Source organism: Orussus abietinus, unplaced genomic scaffold, assembly GCF_000612105.2.
Source record: "Orussus abietinus isolate OABI.00-Male unplaced genomic scaffold, Oabi_2.0 scaffold612, whole genome shotgun sequence".
Taxonomy (NCBI): domain Eukaryota; kingdom Metazoa; phylum Arthropoda; class Insecta; order Hymenoptera; family Orussidae; genus Orussus; species Orussus abietinus.
In genome coordinates, this window is record NW_019394753.1 from 13,586 (window position 1) to 36,023 (window position 22,438).

Here is a 22,438-nt window from a genome sequence, read left to right on the forward strand (position 1 = left end):
CAGAAGGTGCAATTTATTGGCAATTCGTGTGTAAGACGCGTACCAGGTGGAAAAGCGTCATCGATAAGTAACGTCGGAGCAACAATGGCCGTTGCTCCGTGTTCCCCTCTGAATTTCACGCGGCCCGTCCATTAAATTCTCGCTACGAAAGAGCTCGCCGGAAGCGGGGGTGCAAATCGAAAAGATCATTTGAAATTCTGGACGAGGGTGACGCAGTTAATTGTGTAAAGCGTCGGTCGGAATACAAAATACAGGAGCGAGTTTTAAGCGAGCCAATCAACCCTCGATTCAGCCCGACAGTATTTCCCAAATTTCGGTCCCGCTGTCCAAAGATCGTCCTTCGAGGTACCCCGTCCCAGAAAAAGGAGATTATCCCGGTAATTGAATGAATTACCACATCTCGGTGATACGTCATTCCACGCCCCGTATTTGCCAAATATCGATCCGCATAAGAGGAAAGGCATTTGCATAATAAAATTAATCGGACTCGTCGGAACTTGGATCGCCGGGGTTTCTTTTCGCAAAACGGGGACCATTTCCTCGTACCCTTTGAGGGCCCGTTTTCACGCCTTTCTCCCCAGGCGGAAATCTCGGATTTTCCAGTTGAAGTTTTATAAAATTTTCTCGCTCCCCACTTTCCCTTGGCCCGGCGGAAAGGGGCCAATCGGGTCTTTGTATCGCCGGCTCCAACGGAACGGGATGAAAAATCCCTAGGAAATTCGCAAGTGTCGGCCAGCGACAAAGCCTCCGGTCGGAGCTGCTTTCCGATTGAAAAAGCAGTTCGCTTGCCGATTGCTAGCCATTGAATAAACAGAGCTGACTTTCCGCTTTTAGCCGAGCTCCATCGATTCGGGAAAGGGGCGGATTGGTTGGCGAAGCGTTAAGCTCATTCGAGCTTCAATGGAAGGAACGAAAGATCGCCAATCGGAGAGCTCGAAGTAACGTCCTTCGAATTAAAAAAGGAAAAGTCCCGAGGAAACGAAACCTTTCCCTCTTACAATAGCAAAACGGCGAGATAATACCTAATAGCGCCTTGTCGAAATTCTTTACCGTCCTCGAAGGTCCGATGATGGGGATAAATGAGAGAAATTGGTTAAACAATTTTTAGAGATTACGGAACGATATCAGAAAATGGTAGTCACGTGAATTTCTAATGGACCCCTTTGAGTCGCCATTCATCGATTACTTCGAGAACGGAGAACCGAAATACGGAATGAGAGGAATCACGGATATCCTGCAAACTGCAGTTTCCCCTCAATTACGTGCAATTAGCGCGACAATTACGTCGTCGGGAAGTCGTGGGAAAACAAGGGCCGGACGGAGAAAGAAATTAAAGGGTGAAGAAGAGAGAGGGCGAAGGGAGAAAGTAGATCGGAGTCGCGTTACTTCCTACGCCGTTTCTTCGGCTTTTCCTTCCTTCTTTTTTTCTTACCCCGGGGTTTTACATAATGTCGGCGTCGCCGAGAAACCCCGTCCATAAAGTCTCGGGTACTCTTCCCGACGTTTTGAAAACGAACCCTTTTGAGAAGCGAAGCCTCGAAATATTCTTTGACCCGGACGAATGGCGACGAGGACGTCGTTACCTCCACCCTTTGAAACGTCGAGCCCTGTAAATTCTAATCGCGTCTGCACCTCGGCGATCGCTTCGTCGAGACTCATTCAGCCTCCAGGAAACCATGGACCATGGTTTCCCTCGATCCGCGTCAAACTCGAGATGCACCCCCGAAAAAGAAATTATAATCGCGAAAAACTCCCCTCGAGAATTTCGAATTTCCACTTAACGCCGAAGTCGCGAATGCCGGGACGGGAAACCTTCCTTGACGCTCGACGGGAATGCAATTTGCGTCTTAACGACGTATAAAAAAATTACATCCATGTCCCTTATTATTATTACCATCGGTGTAACGGCGCAATGGAAGCGGCGATATATCGCGCCGCGTAATGGCGCCTTTACCGAGGCCGATAAATATACCACGGCTCGTTTTATACGTAAAAATGGCTTCGTAAAAGGGAGCGGGAGAAAGATGCGACGATCCGTTACGTCGGCGATATTCGTTCCGTGATATCGACTCCTCGCGATACCGCTCTATGACTTCTCGTTACTGTAAGACTTTATGTCGTTCTCGATAGCGGCCCGACGCGATGTCACTTTCCTTCAACGATAAAAAAAACTCGAGATGGTCAAGTTTAAGTTCCCCCCGTCATTCCTCGAGTTCATATATTTCCAGACACGCGGGGATCGTCGCAATCATTTTTATTATTAATACGCGCACCTCCTGTCATTACTGCATGCACTCTTTACTACGGGCATAAAAATTAAAAAAAGGGAACAATCCATGAAACGATGATTTTTCTTAACTCGGAAACCCGTGCCAATGAACTTCCATAAATTGCATCGTTGCAGAAATTCCTCTTGATAAGAAAGAAAAATATTGTGATATACCTCGGAGGGCGGCGACGTGGAAAATTTGACAAAGTTTGGAGAGTCGGTGTTGGAAATTAATTGCCGTCGCTAATTAATGGGCTTGTAGGGTAAAGACAAGAGAGATGTCCTTTTTCAGGACGATGGAAAGGACTTCCTTTCTCGTAGCTCCGACGTTGTAAATAACAATATCGAGGTAAGATCCGAAGAATGAGGGGCAATTTTCACGCTTTCCCGGAGAATCTGAATATTCGGCGATAACTAGCCCGAGGGAGTTATCCGGCTCGATACTTCCGGGAAGAATAAATCGAGTTTCGAGCTTCTTCCTCCCTTAAATAGTGATCGGCAGGCGGGGGGTAAATAGCGTCAGCCCGGGGGCGGTTCGTGCCCCAACCCTTTGCATCGACAATAAACCCGGGGTGAAAATAACTCAAATCCTTCGTCGGGGCGTAATATCCTGTGGGTAATATTTAATGAGTACAGGAATTCCAGCTTGAATTATAGAACGAGGAATATCGCCATTTTCTCGCGCACAATTTGTACCCCCGGCTTATTGAGCACGGTTAATAAATGAATACCGAGGTATTAACATTTCCAGGCCGGATTTTATTCAGGATTACGCGTAGAATGGAAATAGCATATTAATCGCAGGGGAGCGCGGAAGGATCAAGGAACTCGGCAGAGTTTTCCGCCATATACGTACAAGCGCGTGGAGGCGCGCGACGCCAGGGAGTCTTTACTCGCGACGATCATCCCGACTGGAATTTTCTCCCGCATTTATTAAATCTCGAACGAAACCGATAGTTCCATCCCGAGACGAGGGGGAGGGGAGTTTTTCCCGACTCGCGCCTAAACGATGGCATTATCTCGCCATATCGCGTCTCCCCCATAAACCAAGTCGATCCTTTCCGCCGATTCCGTCATTCGGTGCAACCCCAGGGAATCGACTCCCCAGGGATCGCGGATTCAACGAGGCGGATGTTTCCCCTCTATCGCACCCCTCGCCAGGGTAGAACCCCTTTCTTTCCGGCCTCGCCCCCTCTCTCTCTCTCTTCTTCCATGCCGCCCTTCTTTCTCGGAACGGTTATGCGCGAATTGAATCAACCTCGCGCCCTAAGGCGGTGGCGTTGTAACGACATTTTCTCGTTTTAAGAGGGTAGGAGAGCGCGATACCACGACTGCCAGGGGGTGCGCCTCCACCGAGACGGCAGCACCGGCGAATTTAAGGACGCATAAAGGCAGAACCGAACGCCGGATTCTGGGGGCGCCTTTCTGTTTCAATTTCGCCCACCCCTGGCCGCTTTCTTCGAGCCGGCATCCGGCATGATATTAATTAAATCCGCGGAAAGGACGCCAGCCAGGGGGCCTTCGAGTGGGCAAGGAAAATTCCGTTCAAGAGCCTCTCGAGAAACTCTGGTGGAGGCGCCATCCCCCCGAAGATCCAGCTCGGAAAACCATCCCCTGAGATGCACCCTCCTAAGATGCACTGCGGAAAGCCACCCCGAGGCGACTCTTCGACGCTTCCGAGACTCGGTGGATTTTTCGTCTCTCGCTGATGTAGGCGAGAGAATCTCAGATTTTTAGTCCGCAAATGCAAGGCGCAGCTATTTCTTTGCCATTTCAAGAAATATTTCTTTGCCATTCCAAGGAATATTTCTTTGGTTCGATGATCTTTTTCCCCCTCGGCGTATGATCGTCTCGGTCTTGCTCGATCGAGTAATCGTACAGGCTTTACAGGTCCAAGATGAATACTGGAAAATCGAAACCGGGGATTTTTCTCTCACCGCGGATAATCCTCGATTCGCGTAAAGAGTCCAGGGATTACAAGAGTCAGTCATTAGCCAGGGGCACTAATTGCTCCGGCCCTTCGTCGATCGGAAGCTCTCTACCGACGATTGCTCGATACTCGCGTTCGTGTACCTTCGCGCTACGTATCCCAATAATTAATGTGTCGATATCGCGAGGGAGAAGGCAGCTTTAAGCGGATTAAACGTATCGATTAATTATTCGGCAATAACTAGAGCGAACTCCACGCCGTCGACGCATCGCCCCCCTCGACTATGAATTATACATCGCGTCCTGAATAACGTCGGAAATGCCGATGGTTGATCAACAAGAGTGAATCAGAGATTCCGCAACCCTCCTCCCGTCCATAAATTAGGATTTCTTGAGAAGTCGAAAACAGCGACGTCATGACTTCCCGGGTAATTCGACATCTCGAGGCGTCATGAAAGTGTCATGTATACGTATCGAGACGTGAAAATATTAATAACACCTTCCTCCGAATAATTTGGAACTTTAACACGTGATCATGGAGCTTCCAATGAAGGGCTTGAAACTCATGAAATTTCATGTATGGAGTAAAGAGTCCTGGTCACTCGTGCGAATTTATTGTATTTCGCGAGACTGACGAGACTGTCGAATTTCTTGATCCACCCGGAAATCGAGGGATCGGCGAATTCAATTGTACCCGACGGGAAGAGTCGTTGACGGTAATTCCCGATTTTCGTACACCTGTCGGGTGCTCGAAAAGTCTGGAGAGCGAGGTAGGAAGACATTGGCCATCCGAAAGTACTTTCCAGGTTCCAGGCACCGGCGGAACGAACTTAAGGCTCGTTAATACTCTCGTCACGCCTCGGACTCGATCAAGTCGAGCACGTACGGATTCAAGACGTTATACAGTATCCGTCTTAAAGCGGAGTGCAATACAAAGCACGATCGGTTAACGGAACGGAAGGGACCGTTATCGCGTCTCTCCTTTCGGACTCTCTTTTTCCTGCCATTCGGTTTTTGCGAGAACTTTAACCCACGCAATTCCAACGATAATTAGGTTTCCCCGCGTTGGGTTTCTATGACATAGCCTTAAAAGTTCTAGATTCTCTCCGAGTGCCAATTTTTCTTGCCACTCGAATTTTCCCGACGCAATTCCAACCGGCACGAGAATGGCACGATCTCAAAAATCCGAGTTTCTCTCCGAAATGGACGAGATCGATTCCCGAGGAGACCGTGTTTGTTCTCGTACAATAACTATTTGTTTCGCCGCGTTAGTGGAAATACAGAGAGAGCTCCCGGATAAATAAATTCGGGAAGGAAAAGTCGAAATCGATCGACCGCGGAAAGAAGAGAGAGGATTCGACCGGAACCAATCAGAATAAGTCAACAAGTCGATGGATTTCGACCACGAATCGGCAAATATTACCTCCATTCCGACGTAGACCGGTCGCAATAAATTGCCTCTTTGAGTCCCGCGCTGCGGTGTTTCCATGCTTTTCTTTTAGCGCAAATGGCGACACGAATAACTCCCCCTGGACCCCCATCAGCGATGTTTATTTAAATTCGCCCCCCTTAAATCTGTTCCAGATTCCACGACGGACGTTTGGTTAGCTCCTCGATCTCGCCGTCATTTTGTTTCGCCCCCGCCGGAAACTCTAAAGTAAGTCCTCGTCGTAGATACTCCGTAAATATCAAGGAAAAAAAAAATGTATTGGTATAAATAATTTTTGCGCGAACGGAATTGTCGGCCCTCGGTTAGGTCGTGCCGAAGTTTCGCCGCCATTTCTCTTCTCGCTGACAGAGATACGGCGGTAAGTCTCTAATTACCCTGAAGATAATGACGTAACAGGTCGTGTCATTAAGTATCGCGTCGTGAAGTTTGCCAATTAGGAGCTTCTGCTACCCTGAGGTCGTCCTCTTTCGGTGTAATACCTTTTACCCCGTTAGTATGGTTGCCCTAACAAATAATAATAATAATGGACGAGTCTGTTGGGTTTAATCGAAAATGCGATTCCGCCCTGCATTGTTGCATGTAAGTGGGAGCGGTAGGATGCTGACTGCCAACTTTGTAATTGCATCGGGTATGATGTATGAAACGGTAGTGCAACAGGTTTCGCAGGTCCTCTGAGATGTTTTGAAACTCGAATTGAAACTCTTTCGAAGTTTGTTAAATCCTTCGGGGTAGTTCCCCCCGCGAGTTCACATGTGAGGTTCCGTTTCCGAGAGACAAATAGAGCCGCGCTTTTCCTTCTGGCCATTCGAAATCGATTTCGTTTATTTGTTTTACGGGACAATAAATCTCGCCATTCCGATCAGGGCGACGTTTCGGTGGGACGAAAAGCAACGAAACAAATGGCGTCTGAACAAATACTCGACCGATGTTGGGGCACCACCTGCGAGGGCGCGCACATTTTTCACAATCTGAAAAATTGCAATTTTTGGCCTCACGGAAAAGTCTGGCCAAAAAACGCTTCATGAGGGACCTTTGAACGATGATAAGCCGGACAACTTTTGTCCGAAATAATTTTTTACATCACGCACCATTACGCAGCAAATCACATTTATCTTTACCGGGGCGAAACGCAGACGCGACGTTTTGCGCATAATGCAGCAGTTCTGCCGCGACAAATCTCGCTCGTTTAATCGAGGCGAATCTCGAGTTGTTAAATATTTATTTCCCGACCGATAACAAATCACGGAACGTTGCAACTATTCTGCAGAGGCTGCAGTGTTGAAGAAACGTTACCGATGGGTAACTTTGTGCAGTATTCAATTCCGTAAGGGGTTGGTCGACCCTCCCACTTTTTCCCGCTGATGGATCTATCAATTTCTACGTTTGATCCAAATATAGATCAGCTTCCTTATTCCACCTTAGGAGTTCTCGTAACGAATACCTCCGTTGCACGTGGTATATTGGTTAGAATGAAGACCGGAAATGAAATCGTAATGCGCGCATTTGTCAATCGACTCGTAGGAAACGTCGATTCGCTTCTAACGATATCGCACATTTCTTCTCCCCCGGATTTTCTCTTTGCGACGGATTATTCAATTCCTCTTTCTCTTGGACAATTTTTCTGGATCCTTGAAAAAACGTGACAAGGGTATTATTTTTTTTCAAAAATTTCTTTGCACCACCAGAGTGCTAAAAAATTTATGGTCAGTTTCTTGCAGGGTACATAACCTCGCTAAAAGTTAAGCCCTGACTTCCTGCTTAAGAGGCTTCGTATTTACTGCTTACCATGCGAAATTACCAAGAAATTAGTTCCTCGTTATTTTTCGAGGTTAGGGCACGAAATTATCCGAAAATTTGACCCGTCTGGACCAAGGTAATATTTTTTTTCTTGCCCGGGGAAGTAAATCATTAAACAGGGACGTTGATGATTTAAATACACGCCAGAGATCTTTTTCTTTTAAGCTTCGCCATTTCCATACAATGCGACTGCTGCATACGGATAACCGTTTAACAGCAGTTATCTGTATTCATGCATCGGGTTCGTTGTATAATCCGGGGGACACGTTGGAAAATGCAGTTGTTGTTTCTTCCCACGTGCATCGGCGACTTAATAATCCCCTACCGGTCGCAGTCCTCCGAACATTCGCGGACGGATATTTATAGTATTACGACTTATTTGAAAAGTTTATGCAGCCGAGCCCACCCTAGAGTTAGCCGGTAAATATTCGGGATCTTGAAACTTTTCGAATAATGCAACTAGCCGTTCTTTATTGGCCAAGCGGCTCCGTTATCGGGCATATTTTGTCATCAAAAGTTACCGAGCACCTGCACCTTCCCCACCGCGAATTACGTTTTTTAACTTTCCCCCCATCGCCGCGGAAAATCCCGATGCAGTTGATGTGCAATTTGTGCAAGCTTGTAGATTTTTAAAAAACGTCCCACCTACATGGAATCGCTCTTAGTGGCATTCATACGCGGAGGTTAATTCGTAGCACAGCTAATCAGCTAATTCGTTAATTCAATGTGTATTGTTTTTATAGCAAATGTAAATGTTTGTCGAGCCACGTATTCGTGCATCGAACCACTTGGGTGGTTTTGCTAAAATCCGGCCCAAACAGGGGCTTTGCCCTTAGGAGCTCGATTTGTGCATGGTCGGTGCATGCCCGATGCATGGCTGGTGCATAGCCGATGTACGGTACACGACATAACTTCCCTGATTGCGAGGTGGCCGCAGTGCACTCCAGGGGTGCACGTATACGGGGTTAATACCGGAGACGTATCGGTATGCATCCATTGACTCGCTTCGATTTAGCATTTTCAATACGCTTCAATCGGAAGTGCGGAAGAATTTCCTTTTTCAGCCTAGGGATATGCGACCCAACGGCGCGATAAATCCGAGACGTGGTCATATTTTTACCCCCATCGATACCCAGCATCCCTTTTCGGTCCAGATAAAATCCGACCGAAACACGGACGCTACCCCCGAGGACATGTGACGACACGACCTCCCTGATTGCGAGGTGGGCCGCGACGCACCCCAGGGGGGTAAGTGCGCCAGGTAACTCCAGGAGGCCCTCCCGATACGCACCTCCAGGTTCGCTCCCGTGGGATGAGCCATTGTCCCATATACGATGAGTAACAGGAAGCGACGCGTAATGTGCGCGCGGAAACGCGATTACCTCTCGGGTTTCCTACACGACCCGGGAAAATTTACGCCACCCTCGGCCCCGCGTTAAAACTGCACCCGGAATAATAAGGATGGATCCCTCCCTGGTAACGCTCCCTCAGGTTGCTGCACCGGCCCCGCAATTGGTGCACCGCAACCAGAGATTACTCGCCGGAAATGATGATTAATATTTTTTTTCGGACGTGCTCCTCAAAAAATTCCCCAGGCGTCGGGGGACGTTTTGTAACGTTTGCTTGCGAAATAATGACTGCTCGAATAATTTTTCATTTCGATCAAAGAGAAAAAGAAAAAAAAAGTTTATTGACTCAGAGCAAATATGCATTGCCGCAACGACGAAAGAATTGTTTCTTTCAATTGTACACCCAACCGGATTAGACGATAAGTCGAGGCCGGAGGTTGCCAAGTGCCAGGGGCGACAAACGAGCCATTGAAACCAAGTTCTCGGGATCTCCTCGGGGTTCAACGGGGTAAGGAACCTTTGAAGATTGCCGGTAAAGGGTTAGCAGGTCAGCGGGTGCATATGGACACATCCCCCGACGGTAACCACGCGAATCCGCTTCCCTGGGGTGCGCTGATGGTGCCATGGACATCACCTCGCAATCAGGGAGGTATGTCGAGTCTCGACCATGCTCGGACGAGGCTCTTTCGAGCAAAGCCCTGTTTGGGATAGATTTTAACGAGACCGCAACGGGGGTGCTCGACATTGGCAGCCCCCGAGGATCTGTTTCCAAACACGCGCATTACACAATTATCTCGCGCTAGCGTCCCGCCTGATTATTCGGGTCCTTCCCGACTCGGGAATTATTCTTCCGAATAATATCGCCTCGATAACGGCGACCTGGCTCTCGAGGGTAAATATCGAAATACATCGTTATCTCGGTACGCAAACTCCCGGCGTCAAAATTTATCATGAAAAAAAAAATGTTGAATGCAGAGCCAAATGATGCTCCTTCGGGGCTGATTAGAAATCAACAATGATCACGTCTCGATAAAAAAATCAGCTCCTTTGCGGGGTGGCCGCGTTTCGACGCAGGTTGTAATGAAGCCACCCCCGAGTAATGAAGCGAGGGAAACGGAAAGGAAAAGAGAAAATCTAAATATTTCTAGCCGCAGGGGATGACGGTTCTCGCGAATGCCAGAATTATTACCTCCTTTTCCTTATTTGCAGCCCGTTGTCTCTTTTTTCGCGGCTCTTTCATCCCTCCCTTTATTCCCCCGTGTTAACCCTTTCCCGTTAATCCCCTCGGCCTCGTTTCGGCGCGAACGAGGTCGAGGGGCCGAATTAAATCTTCTTTTTTTTTTATCCCACTCCCCTTTTACTTTTTTCAATTTCCAATAGACGATTTTAATCCGCGGTTTGATGCACGGGAAAGAGTATTCGTAGATTAAACGTAGGTACCGGATAGTAACTCCGGCCATTCCCGGCCCGAGCGAGAGAGCACCATTGACTTGTTAATTTTTTAACCCCGCAATTGCGCCGGGTTTATTTATCCGCCATTTCGCGGCGGGGGTGAAAAACGCGGCGTAAAAACGCGGGGCGTTCAAAATGGCCATCGCGGCTTCTACAAAAAAGCAAACGCCAATGTTCATCCAGTGTTCTTTACTTTCTTCTGATACTTCTCACCGAGCAAGCCCCAAGTGTCGGTTTAAGGCCGCCATGAGTACCATCGCGCACGTGCATATAATTGTTTATTAATAAATTATCCGAGCCCGCTCCCAAGTCGGGGATTTTCCCCGGATTTCCGGCTGGCTGAAATTCAGCAACGTGCCGAAGAAACTGCCATAACGAGGCTCTGGGCTTTAGTCTTTCACCTCTAGGTGCACACGACCGCGTAATTACACATTTAGTGCACGCAATTGTACCTGCTAGTTGAAGGCGTAACCTCGTTAGTGGTGCATCTCAAATATGTGCGATTCAAGGAATTGCGTTGCCCGTGTTTCGTAAATGTGAGATAAATTGAATATTAGTTTATTTAACGTTTATGTACCGTACCTCATAGCCGTTAATAGGTTCGAGGCCCCTTCAAGTATTTCTGGTGATGCGGAAATGCATTCAGCTGCACATCCTTTTCGAATTTTCTTCTCAATTTTGGAATTTAATTCCCGAGAAAACGAGGGAAGAGGTCGTGCCTCTGAATGCGAAATTCTGTAACCCGCGAGCCTCTTTTGCCCCGGGCTTAATTTGCGATTAAAGATCCATGTAAGAGTTTCCCAAGTTCCAGAGACATCAGCCATGCATGAAGTTAAGAAAAGTGGGTTTCCGTGTAAAACTTTCGTTACGGCGTCGTTTTCAGGAAATGTACATATATGACTTTCCTTGCGTACGCGCGCGTAGAAATTAATTCCGCAGCCTAGGCCTGAACCTACGCCGACATGAATAATCAAAGGATCAAGTTTGTGCAATTACACGGTAATTGAGCACGATTATGTGCACCGAGTATGCACATACCCCGATTGTTAAGTACATTCGAATTGATAAGCAACTGTCCGATCCTGCCGACGCACTAAATTGTTAATAGACGTTAATCAACCTTAATTCTCAAAAATTCCCGAAAAATTGCATGAACCAAAATTTAAAAGAGACATCCAGAGTTCATCTTCTTCTATGCACGTTTCTTTCATGTGTCGTTTAATAACGCCTAAAAACTCGCACCCCCACAATTTCACGAAAATGTCCGAGTTTAGAGAAACGGCCTAAATAAATTCCGTTTAATTAAAGAGACGCCGTCGAAGAAATTTTCTGGCCTCGGTAAGTTCAGGGGAGGAAATTCAGGTGAGAGAGGACGGGTTTCACGGTTTAGCAAAGCTTAGCTGAAATTAATTTTAATTAATAGTAACGCGACACCATTTCGAAGGGCGACGAAATTATGCCTGGGATATTATCCACCTCGGGAAATTAAATTTCACGTATGAAATCCGTAAAGAAATTTTTCCAAATATATTTTTCTTCGGGCTCGACGTCGAACCGTCAATTTCCACGGAGAGGCATCTATTGATAACCGCTTCTCTGGGATCGATAGGAACAATCGAAGGGTCGATTCGACGCGGTCGTGATCTGCACGCGATAATTGGTGTGTGCACCGAGAACGCGCGTACGCCCACTATTAAGTGCACCCGACTTGACAGGCAAGTGCACCGTGTGATGCATACGCGTGCACCGATGCAAAAGCGATACCAAATGCATTATCGAGGACCGTTTTAAGCTCGAATGCTCTTTCCGAGTGACGCGACTCACCTAGGCGGGAACTGCATCTCGACCCACATTATTACTTGCACCAGACTGCATAACGACCTTGCAATTGGTGATACGAGACAGTGCGAGTTAACTAACGGCGACATACTTCCTGTCGGTGCAACGTATCCCCGAAATGCAGGAGGTGCGATGCAAATATTCCTGTTTCAAAACGCTCCTATCCGAGAGCAACGAATATGGAGAAATTGAATTAAATCTAATTCAGTCTCGAAATTTCACGAAGTTGCGATTCGTTGATACGTTGCCAGTGCAATTATTGGGATCTCGATGAATTAAACACGGCGATCGACACTCGAAGAACTGTATTTAATCGCGGTAATTAAATTACACCTGGCTAAAATTTTCCCAAAGTAACCAGTCGTCGGCGGATCGAAAATGCATCCTATCGCGGACGTGTGCAAGTACTAGTACAAGTTTATAGGAAGTACCGATCGTTGCGGGAATCTCGATAAATAAAACATGACGGCCGACACCCTACGCAGAGCAATGGCGCAGGAAACGCGAGGAGCCATATTTAATTGCGACATGTAAATTGCATCCAAGACGAGGAACGAGGGTCGAATTTACGCGTGCCTCGGGCAAGATGGCCGCCGCGGTCAATGCTATTCAAAGCGAGGATTCTCGGGGAAATAATTGCGCAAGATATTACTTAGGCCGGGACATATTAAGGCATGAGATAAAGAAGTGCACAGGGCCAAATTCGACATGGCGAGGGAAGAAACTCTGAATATGAGAATATGGTAACAAATATGGAATATCAACTCCAAAGTTAGGGTTCAAAATGGCCGCCAGTCTGTCGCGACTGTCAACTTGAGAGAGGGGTGGAGAATCCGCGTTACGAGAGGGATGTGGCATGTCCGGTTGTTTGCGGACATGTCCGACAGGCTGTCACCGATGACACGCCCTGTAAATGTTAATGCAGGAAGATAAATGGGATCGAATGGATTGATATACGGGGAACGCGTGCAGAAAACGCGACGAGGATTTCTTTCCACCCTCCGTCGATTCCGCGTCAAGAAACGGGAGATGAAATTTTTTATTTCGCGATTTGAAAACTGCGAACGATCGGTCGATGGAAACGATTCTTCCATCGGTGCTCAATTAAGGTAATCGAGTCCACTTTGACGCAGGGTTACCGGACGCGAAATAGATCGATCACCGGCTTTGGATAACTGTTATCGGCTAATTCCGAAGTGAAACGCAAGTTAAGCTCTAAATGAAAATGGCTTAACGCCCCAGCTAAGGTGGCGGGTTTGCGTGACATAAATCGCGCACAACGGATCGATATAAACCCCCGGTTTTATGGGGCGCTCATTTGCAAAATGAGTTTCCTATAAAAAATGACTTTCTCTCGGATGCGTGTCGGAAATTTCGTCGAGCATATCGTCGGGCTTTTCGTATCACCGCAAGTGCCGGAGCTTTAAAGCGTTTCCCTCGGCGCGTTTTCCACGGCAAAAGGAGAATGGCGGACTCGTGTCTTGATTAAATCTTTATACAATTTTTCCTTTCGTCCGTCACTCCTCGGAAAATAGATTTCCTCGAGTCGGCGGGTTTCCAAAGGCGGTGGAGGAAGTCTATGAAATGAAAGTAATTTCGCAAGCGTGGCACGCATCAGCCCAATTAAATTACCTTCAGCGTTTTCCCTCCGCGTGCTTCGAGAAAAAAAAAATTCAGAATATTAACCCTTTGCTTGTAATTCATTTTCCCAGCAGTTTCCTCCCTTAAGTAACCGTGATTCCTCGAGGGGAAATTGTCCTCTTCGCTTGCACCTCCGTCTAAGATATATCGCCTCAAAATGGCTAGATTGTATATACCGTCCTAGATAACGTCACCAATCTTAATTACCGTATCATCCAATTTTCCTGGATAAAGAAAATACACGCCAGCGAAATTCTAACGCGTCACTCTAATTAAATGATCTCGAAGCTTCTCTCGACCCACTTTTCCCGGGAATTGAAAATGTGCCCTCTGCTCTTAATTAATTTCCTCGTCATCTCTCCTCAGGTAACTGCGAAATACCGCCAGGAGAATTTGCCCTTTCATTACCTATTTAGCGGAAAATTGGTCCCTTGAAATTTCCAGTAATTACTGCGACTGCGTCCCGGCGAAATCTGCGAATTCGAGGGTCGCTCGATTTGCAGGAAAATTAATCCACGTTATTATCTGCATTTAAAGGTGAGAAAAAAAATCCTACACCGAGGAGAACATTTTCCTCTTTCAAAGAAATGATCTCCCCTTTGAAAGAATCAATTTCTTTCTCTCTCGGCATACCAATGATGGTTTCGCTCTCAGGAAATAATTTTCAAAGGCTTTCGCGTCTTCTGGGCCGAAGACACCCCTCGGCAAGAACGATTCCTCGATTCCTGTTTTTCGCCGGGCGGCACAACGGGCGTCCTGTTGCCGGCGTATATTTGCAAGTCAAATACCATGGCGGATCGTCAGGATCGATTCGAAACGATGCCAGCCACCCTGCAAAAGTCACGCCCTACCCTACTACCTATTTATTACTTTACCTTTGAAATGCTCAGCGACTTCAAAGAGTCTCCGCCCGAGCCCAGTTGGCCGCATAATTCTGCACGACCGCGGAATTCAGGTCGGCCAGGCGACTCCCCTTTTCCCCAATTTTTCAAATAGTTTAGTGGTTAAAAAGATAACGGCTAAGAATCAGGAAAGCTCCTAAACAATTCTATGATAATTCCTTCGGAGAAGCCGTTCCGCCTTTTAACAATAAACCGAGGTGCAGAACTCCGAAAACGCGGAAACTATTCAAGCTTCCTCGGCATAGCCTAACTTCGCCGAGAATGCGATCCTCCTCTGGTTTTCAGGAAAAAGAGGCTAATAAATTGGCAAATAAAATTGTGGGAACGTCGAGAATATATTATCACTCCCCGACAAAAATGGCGGTCGGTTAAGCAACCTCGACGCTTGTCCGATCTCCCGTTGGAGGTCTCGCTGCATAAGTAATTCGATGCTCGCCGGGCTCGCCATAACGAAGAAATAAAATTCAAGCCAGCGGTGTATTAATTTAACTTGGAAGACGAGCGCAGTCGGGACTCGGGAACGATGCCGAGGTAAATTGCTCACCCTCGGTGGGGAGCGCACCCTGAAATTAGGGGATGCGCCGGACAACGGGAAAACTCCCTAAGCTACATCCAGTACTTCCGGGCTTCGGCTTGCCGAGCAACTAGGGTCCCTAGATAAATTAGCTCTGGTTTCTGGGGAGGGTGCCTTGCGCACGACTCGCCGCAACTACCCCTTCATGGTGGACTCCTTGTCAAAAACTTAATCAGACGCGTCCAACCGAGATCTCTCGCCCTCCTCCATGTTCTCTACCTTGCCCTCAACCTCAAACTACACCTGCGTCTTACCCCATTAAAAAAAAAAAAAAAAATCAGCTGGTTGTTCACGCTTAATACGACACCTTTGAGGTGATCAGAAAATTCTAGCTGGCTTTTGAAAATGGTATTCGGTAGAAAATGTTTGCAGGTCCCCTTAAGGATCTTACTTTTTGACGACGTAAGTTCAGCCCCCCAAAGCCGCAATTATCCGGCCGGTTTGGAAACACTTGCGACAATGCCGGGACCTTATTATTTCGAGGTTCCAGCATCTTCGCAGGGTACACTTTGCCGGGACCAACAACTGCGTCCTTGCCGGTGCTCAAATATTTAAGGGCCCGGGTAGTCTCGAGAAGTTTCGAATTAGCCGGATGGTGCCCAACCATAGCTCCGTAGAATGGGCGCATCGCAAACGTCGCCCAAGGCGGCCTCCGGGTGTCCTCGACTCCCCTCGGCAGGGAACCTCCAACCTACGACCTCCTCCTAGCCTCCTGGAGTAGAGTCGTCTCGTCGCCGGGTCAGCCAGGTCGTAACGCTGATGAATTATTTGCTCGTCTGCCGGTAGAGACGACTAGGAACTCACGCCGAATCCCCTTAAACCTCTGACAGGGGCCAACCTGGTTCGGCTGGCTTAAGGCTGTGCACAATTAGGCTAATTAGATCGCGACAGACGCGAACCCTCGCGAAATCACCAGGCCTGAGACCTACTCGGGGACGTCAGCTTTGACACGCGATACAGATTCCTGCAACTAAACGCCCCGGCACTCGATCGGAAGAGACAAAGCCTCTACCTCGATGACTATCGACTCTCGGATGTTTCAAACGCGAGATTCTAGATCACGGTAACGTTACTCCCCGGACTGGAAGGAATGCAACAATGCTATGCCCATCTAGGAACTCGGTTGAGTTTTGAGACAAATGCGCTCGATGATGCGAGAGGATGGAGCGATGTAGATATTTAGTGCTATGAGCCTGTAATGTGTAGGGTCACGTGTAACGTGACGTATGTCGGATGAATTCGTTTCTAAAGGTTTGAACTTTCCAGATCGCGAGATGGAGGCGATAGCCAAGTTCCTGGGCCTGATGATGATGGCGGCGGCGTGCCTGGGGCAAGAGGACTGGCAGTCGTCCTGCGAGCCCTGCAAATGCAAATGGGTATCTGGGAAAAAGACCGCGGAATGCATCAAGGAGAACCTGACCAACGTCCCGAATTCGCTGTCTCCGGACATCCAGATTCTGGACTTAACGGGTAACCGGATCGGCCACGTAGGCTACGAGGCGTTTAGTCGCGTGAGCCTGGTAAACCTCCAAAAGCTGGTTCTACGCGAATGTGGAATCGAGGCGGTCCACGTGGAGGCCTTCAAGGGTCTAAAGATCGTGATAGAGATCGACTTATCGGCGAACCGCATCAAGACCCTGCACCCCGGAACCTTTGCCCAGACCCAACGCCTTCGCGTCCTGCTGCTAAACCAGAACCAGGTCCGCAGTCTGGAGAACGGGCTCTTCCACGACCTGGAATACCTGCAAAAGGTAGTCCTTTCCAACAACAGACTCGAGCGAATCGGGGAGGAGACCTTCCGTAATCTCCCAGGTCTGCAGACCTTGACGTTGGACGGCAACGAGCTCAGCAACGTCAAGCTGCAGAGTTTCGAAGGTCTGCCAAGACTGGGGAGTCTGGAGCTGCACAACAACCCCTGGAATTGCAACTGCCACCTGAAGAATTTCCGGGATTGGACGATCGAACGGAAATTATACACGAAGCCGACGACGTGCAAACAGCCTACGAGCTTGGTAGGGAAAATGTGGGACGAGGTCAGCAGCGACGAGTTCGCCTGTAGGCCCAGAATCGTGAGTCTGGGTCCAGCTCCCAGATTGGAGGTGGACAATGGAGACGTGCAGCTCACCTGCAGGATAGATGGAATTCCCAGGCCTAAGGTGACCTGGTACCACAGGTCCAGGGCGGTGAGGAACGGGACTCGTCGACACGGTGCCGAGGCCAGGACCTACTTCATCAAGGAGGCCTACGACTGGTCGAACCTGACCCTCGGCAACGTCACCCTGTCCGACAAGGGAGACTACGTGTGCGTGGCGACGAGTCCAGGCGGTAGAGTGGAGAGGAACGTAACTCTAAGTATCATCGGAGACGCCATAGGGAGCAAGGACCACACCATAGGTCTCCCCCTGGCTCTGGGGTTCGGGGTGATAGCGCTCCTGCTACTCCTGGTCAGCCTAGTCCTCTGTCTATACTATTGTCGTCGGCGTCGAACGAGACACGACGAGAAGGCAGCCGAGGCTGCGTCTCTAGAGCACCACGGTATGGGGGAACAAGAGAAGTCCCTGATAACTGCGATTAATCCGGTGGTGAAGCCACCTAGAAGATACGAGGCACCTTCCGTAACGTCACACGGCACGGAGATGACGGAACTCAACCGCACCCTCCTAGACAACGAGTCCGTCTTCGGTCAGTATACTGCTTTTATTAACTGACAATACCCTAACCAGTGAAGCAACGTCCCCGGTCGTTGTGGTCATCCAGGACGATTGCTCCATACTCAGGCGTTTTTATTATTTACCGTTTATTTTAAATCTTTTTTGTTCCACACAGCTGGCGGTATCGGTGGAGGTGTGGGGGTGGCCGATGACGAGCGAGAAGGAGCTACGCCAGAATTAGATAGGGACGGGACCCTGACAAGAGGAACCAGCTACAGGCAATACCCCCCGGACCTGTTGGCCTTCTCCGGAGGTCGAGGAGCCTCGCCAACGAGTCAAGCCTCCACTATCCCGGACACCTCCAGGACTAATCATCTTCCAGGACCCTTCGGATCCCCCTCGTCGTCCCAGTACTCGGCAGCTTTCAAGACGCTCCCCCACAACCGCAGCGGAACACCCTTCACGGCTGGGGTGCCGCCCGTTATGCCAAGACACGGATACGTCACGATACCCAGGAGACCCAGGGCACCTAGTTGGAGCAGTGGACCGCCAACCTCCCCAGGGGACACCCTGGAACCTGTCTACGATAACCTGGGACTGCGCACCACTGCCGATGGCAGTTCCAAGCTGTCCCTGAACAAGAGTCCGGAACCTGGGAACCCCAGGTCCAGAGTTCCCCTGACCGCCACCCCTGTTCCCCAGTTGTATGGCACCATTCAGAGGAGTACTCCCAACATTTTGGGCAGCAGCAGTCCGGTGGATAGGTCAGCTCCCGAGGGAGCTCCCGAGTGGCCCAGCAAGGTCCTGGACGAGGTAGATACCCAATCGAACGCCGGTACCCTGGGCAGGAAGGTTCCTCCTCAACCGCCCCCAAAACCCAAGAAAAGGACCCTCAATGGACCCTTGTACGAAGACGAAGGCGAGGATGGGACGGAGGTGTGACTCCTCGAGATCGTTTCATTGCTACCACCGGTAGTGCCTTCAGCTGGTAACGATTGTAAAGGACGATCGTGATCGGCACGGGATGGGGCTTCCAGGTGAGGTGCGCACCTGGGACCTCCAGGGCGCGTCTTGTCCCAGGGGACGCTTGCGCTCCGGGCGGTGATCCTTAACCCTCTTCTTTATACTTTATCTCGTCAACTAGGCGACTCGCTATCGAAGGGATTTATATGAATTGAACCGAATGGACAACCAAGATCCAAGGTACCGGGGAAGGTTGTCTGATACTCATCGACGAGGAACCGAAGACGTTGACGTTTATCGCCAACGTGAAACGATCAATGGAGGGCATTAATGTCTGACGAGAGATCGATATACCAGACCACTCCGAGTAGATAAATGGGGTCCAGGCACAGTCCTGGGGTCGAAAGGGGAAACAGCGACGACATGTCGGAAAGAACGACTGCTACCAACCGGAAAACGACGACCAAAAGAAACTATCGCATCCAAAGCCTTCGGACATCTTCATCTAAAAGAAGACCACGTTCCGGCACCTCCAGTTTCACCGACGCTAAACCGAGTTTTCTCCTCCGGCGAAACTCTTCACCGGCAACCAATCCTAGTTTCTGTTTCCTCCGAGAACTCGGCCGGAAAGAGATAAGACTGGAAAAGGAACGTCGCCGTTCTCAGGACGAATTCGTTGACCCGGAAGAACCCGAGCAATGTGCGAATCGCTGAAGCCAGTCCATCAATAGGACCCGAGCGTAGAGGCAAAGCTGGACATCGGGAAGGAATCTGGACGACTGGAAGGAACGGGATTCTTTTCATAAGAAAGTCGAACAAGGCTGCCCTACTTCCTCGCGACCTCGATCCACCATTGTCCAGGACTCTGCAATCGACTAACGAACTCTCGGGCCATCGATCGCGCCATTTTAACTGACTAAGCCTCGCACGAAGCGTAACTCTTTGACCAAACCTGGACAGGAGTCTACATCCTAAGCCTAATATACGCGGATTAAACGCGCGGTTTTATCAAACCTTCGACGTAAACGATCATCCATGTCGAGGTTTCTCTTAAGAATCTCTCAGTTGATGTCGCCAATTTAGCTCGGAGATTTGTTACTGGACGTCGGTTTACCCGACATCGATAGGTCGACTCTCGAACGACCGTGCCGTGACCACGTCTCGTTAGGAGCCCGTTCTGCACGCGACTGCACGCGCGCTCTCGTCCTGGAGGTCCAACTTTTAACAATTGATTCTTTTGCTTTTTCCCCGACCACTGATCGCGTTACCGAGTCCAGGCACCGTGGAAGAATTCCTTAAATCGATTCTCAAACTGTTTGGAACAGAGTATCTCCACCCCCGACAGGGCAGAACTCCCGGAGTTTCCATGGGGAGATTTGTGCCGCGCAGGAAACTTCGCAGGCCGAATTTAATGACTCGGAAGGAGTCGTTGCTCTTCTGGAATGGAAGAGTAACTTGCACTTCTGTCCGTACACGTCAACGAAGGAACGCTTCATTTATTCGGGCGTAAACTCGAGAAACGTGCAACGTAAATGTCCGAGACTCTGGGACTCCGGTTAATTTTTTTTTCTTTTTTTTTTCGCGTTACTCTTTCTTGGCCAATGATCAAATTAGCGCGTGTAAATCCAAGGAATTAAACGAGATGGGAGGTTTCGTAAAGTCTTTTCTCCGGGCGAGTCCACATTTCGCGCAGTTGGTTGTAAACCCATCTAAAACGTGGTGCAGAATTTCAAGGTGGATAAGCGCTGGACCAAGAGGGATATCTGATCTCAAAAAAGAGCTTACTCCCGTCTCGGCGGAGAATCTTCTTTCCCACTGCTCGCATTATCTCGGATTTTCCGTGGCACGGCCGAGGAATTTTCCGGCTGGAGATTTATTGTCAGGGCCACGGGTCGTTACACTTTTTCTCCTTTTCTTCCGCGGCTTAACGCGCCATTCATCCAGGTTTTACCCTCGGTTTTTAAGTGATCACAACTTGTTGCGAGGAGTCGCACTTTTGTACCTGGATTCTCCTCCTTAAGGCGACGTGAAAGTCCCATCCGAGAAAAGTCAATCGTTCGTGAAACTTTTCGTAGACGTGGACGTTCTCCTTCAAATAGAAAATAAGTGCATCCTTTTACGGCCCTCCTATTTTCCTTTCCGCACAAACTCCACGTTTTACTCGGATAGATCATAATTGGTATAATCCACGTCACCAGTCAGTATTAAGCCGAACATACATGCGTCGAATTCGCGTTAAAGTTCTTCCGCTTCCTCCTTTGAAGTACGCTTCGCACAAAATTCCGCGTTTAATCTAAGTAGGGAACGAAAATTCGTCGACCGAGCAAATTGCAAAAAAATCCATCGTCCTCGACGTGACGAGCCCACGGCATAAACCACATCGACCGATCAGTATTAAGCCGGAGATGCGTTGCGTTAAATGCACGACACGAAGATTTCGAGAGAAAGAGAGACCCGCCATGTCCTTCCGCGTTAACATAGGAAGGATTAAGATCGAAACTGGCAGGATGACTTCTCTCTTTCTCTCTCGTAGACCTCGTGGATCTAAGAAGAAACGCATAAAGTGAGACTTAACACGCGGCGGCCATCTTGCGTTGCCACGCTTATCGACGCTATCTTAAAAATCCGCAAACGTCGTCACCGAGAATGTACCCGCGAGGTCTTAAAAGATAGGATAAATCTTTTTTATTACAATGGTTAGGGTAAGCTTCGATTTTCTTTATACTCCTTCAAGACTCGACCGGTAGAAATTAAAGATGGCCGCCGCCCGCGCGACTCCTCTCCTCTTTCTTCCCAGATCCATACATAGTATCGGAAAATGACGAGGATAGGTGAGAATGTAGGGATAGGCGATGCAGCTACTGCAAACAAGCCCTGAGAGCAGCATGGTCGTGTTTTAGGAGAAGCGGCCTAATAGTCGCGGCCCACAAGCCCGACCAACGACCTCGGCGTCACATACTGTACATACACCCACTTTTGTGCACACACCCACACTGTTCATAAATCTGTACATGCGACCGGCCCGAGGATGAAAACGCACGCCGCGGTCGTTGGTGTACGGCGCCGCGAATATATTTTTGTAATTTTGTATTTTGACGTCTCCGAAGCGTCCGACCCACGACCTACCGCAACCGAGCCAGCGAGCCCCGAGGTAGAGAGAAAAGAGAGATATATCGCACCAATGTAATCCTATCAACAATTCACTCGAAAATGTTGAATATACGAGAGCGAGGTTTCGAGATACACCCCAAATCGGAGGAAATTATTACAGAAATATGCCGATCATTATGAAAGTGGCCCGATTGCAAATTCAAGTTGAAATCACTTACTAACACGCGAAGAAAGGCTTCAGTTAATGTTACCAGATATTCCCGTTTAAAAGATTTCTACGCGAGGAAGAAATTTTCATTGAACCAGGGAAATGTTTCTACGGTACCAACATTTTTTTTTACTTAGCCACTTTAATATTTATCGGCATATATTACGAGACACGACCTAAGACTCGCTGCAGCCAGAATGGCCGACGCGCTATTAGTTCGAATCGAGGTCTCCCTAAGAGAGAGAAAAATCGAAACCTTCCGTTTTAATTGTCGCTTAGGTGTAATAAATGTCTCGGAGAAGA

General features: G+C 48.7%; 1 protein-coding gene across 3 annotated transcripts in view; it reads left to right on the forward strand.

The window, feature by feature from the left end:
• Positions 1-22,432, forward strand: part of LOC105703274 (leucine-rich repeat-containing protein 24) — a 33,607-nt gene extending 11,175 nt beyond the window's left edge. The window contains exons 2-4 of one of the 3 annotated variants that reach the window (XM_023433167.1): positions 5,783-5,855; positions 16,469-17,884; positions 18,029-22,432. In XM_023433167.1, coding sequence (XP_023288935.1) covers positions 16,477-17,884; positions 18,029-18,795 — 2,175 coding nt within the window. In that variant the 5' untranslated portion in view covers positions 5,783-5,855; positions 16,469-16,476 and the 3' untranslated portion in view covers positions 18,796-22,432. Of the gene's footprint in view, positions 1-5,782; positions 5,856-16,244; positions 17,885-18,028 lie in introns of those variants that run through there. The other 2 variants (XM_023433168.1, XM_023433166.1) reach the window with 2 other exon arrangements.
• Positions 22,433-22,438: the final 6 nt, after the last annotated feature.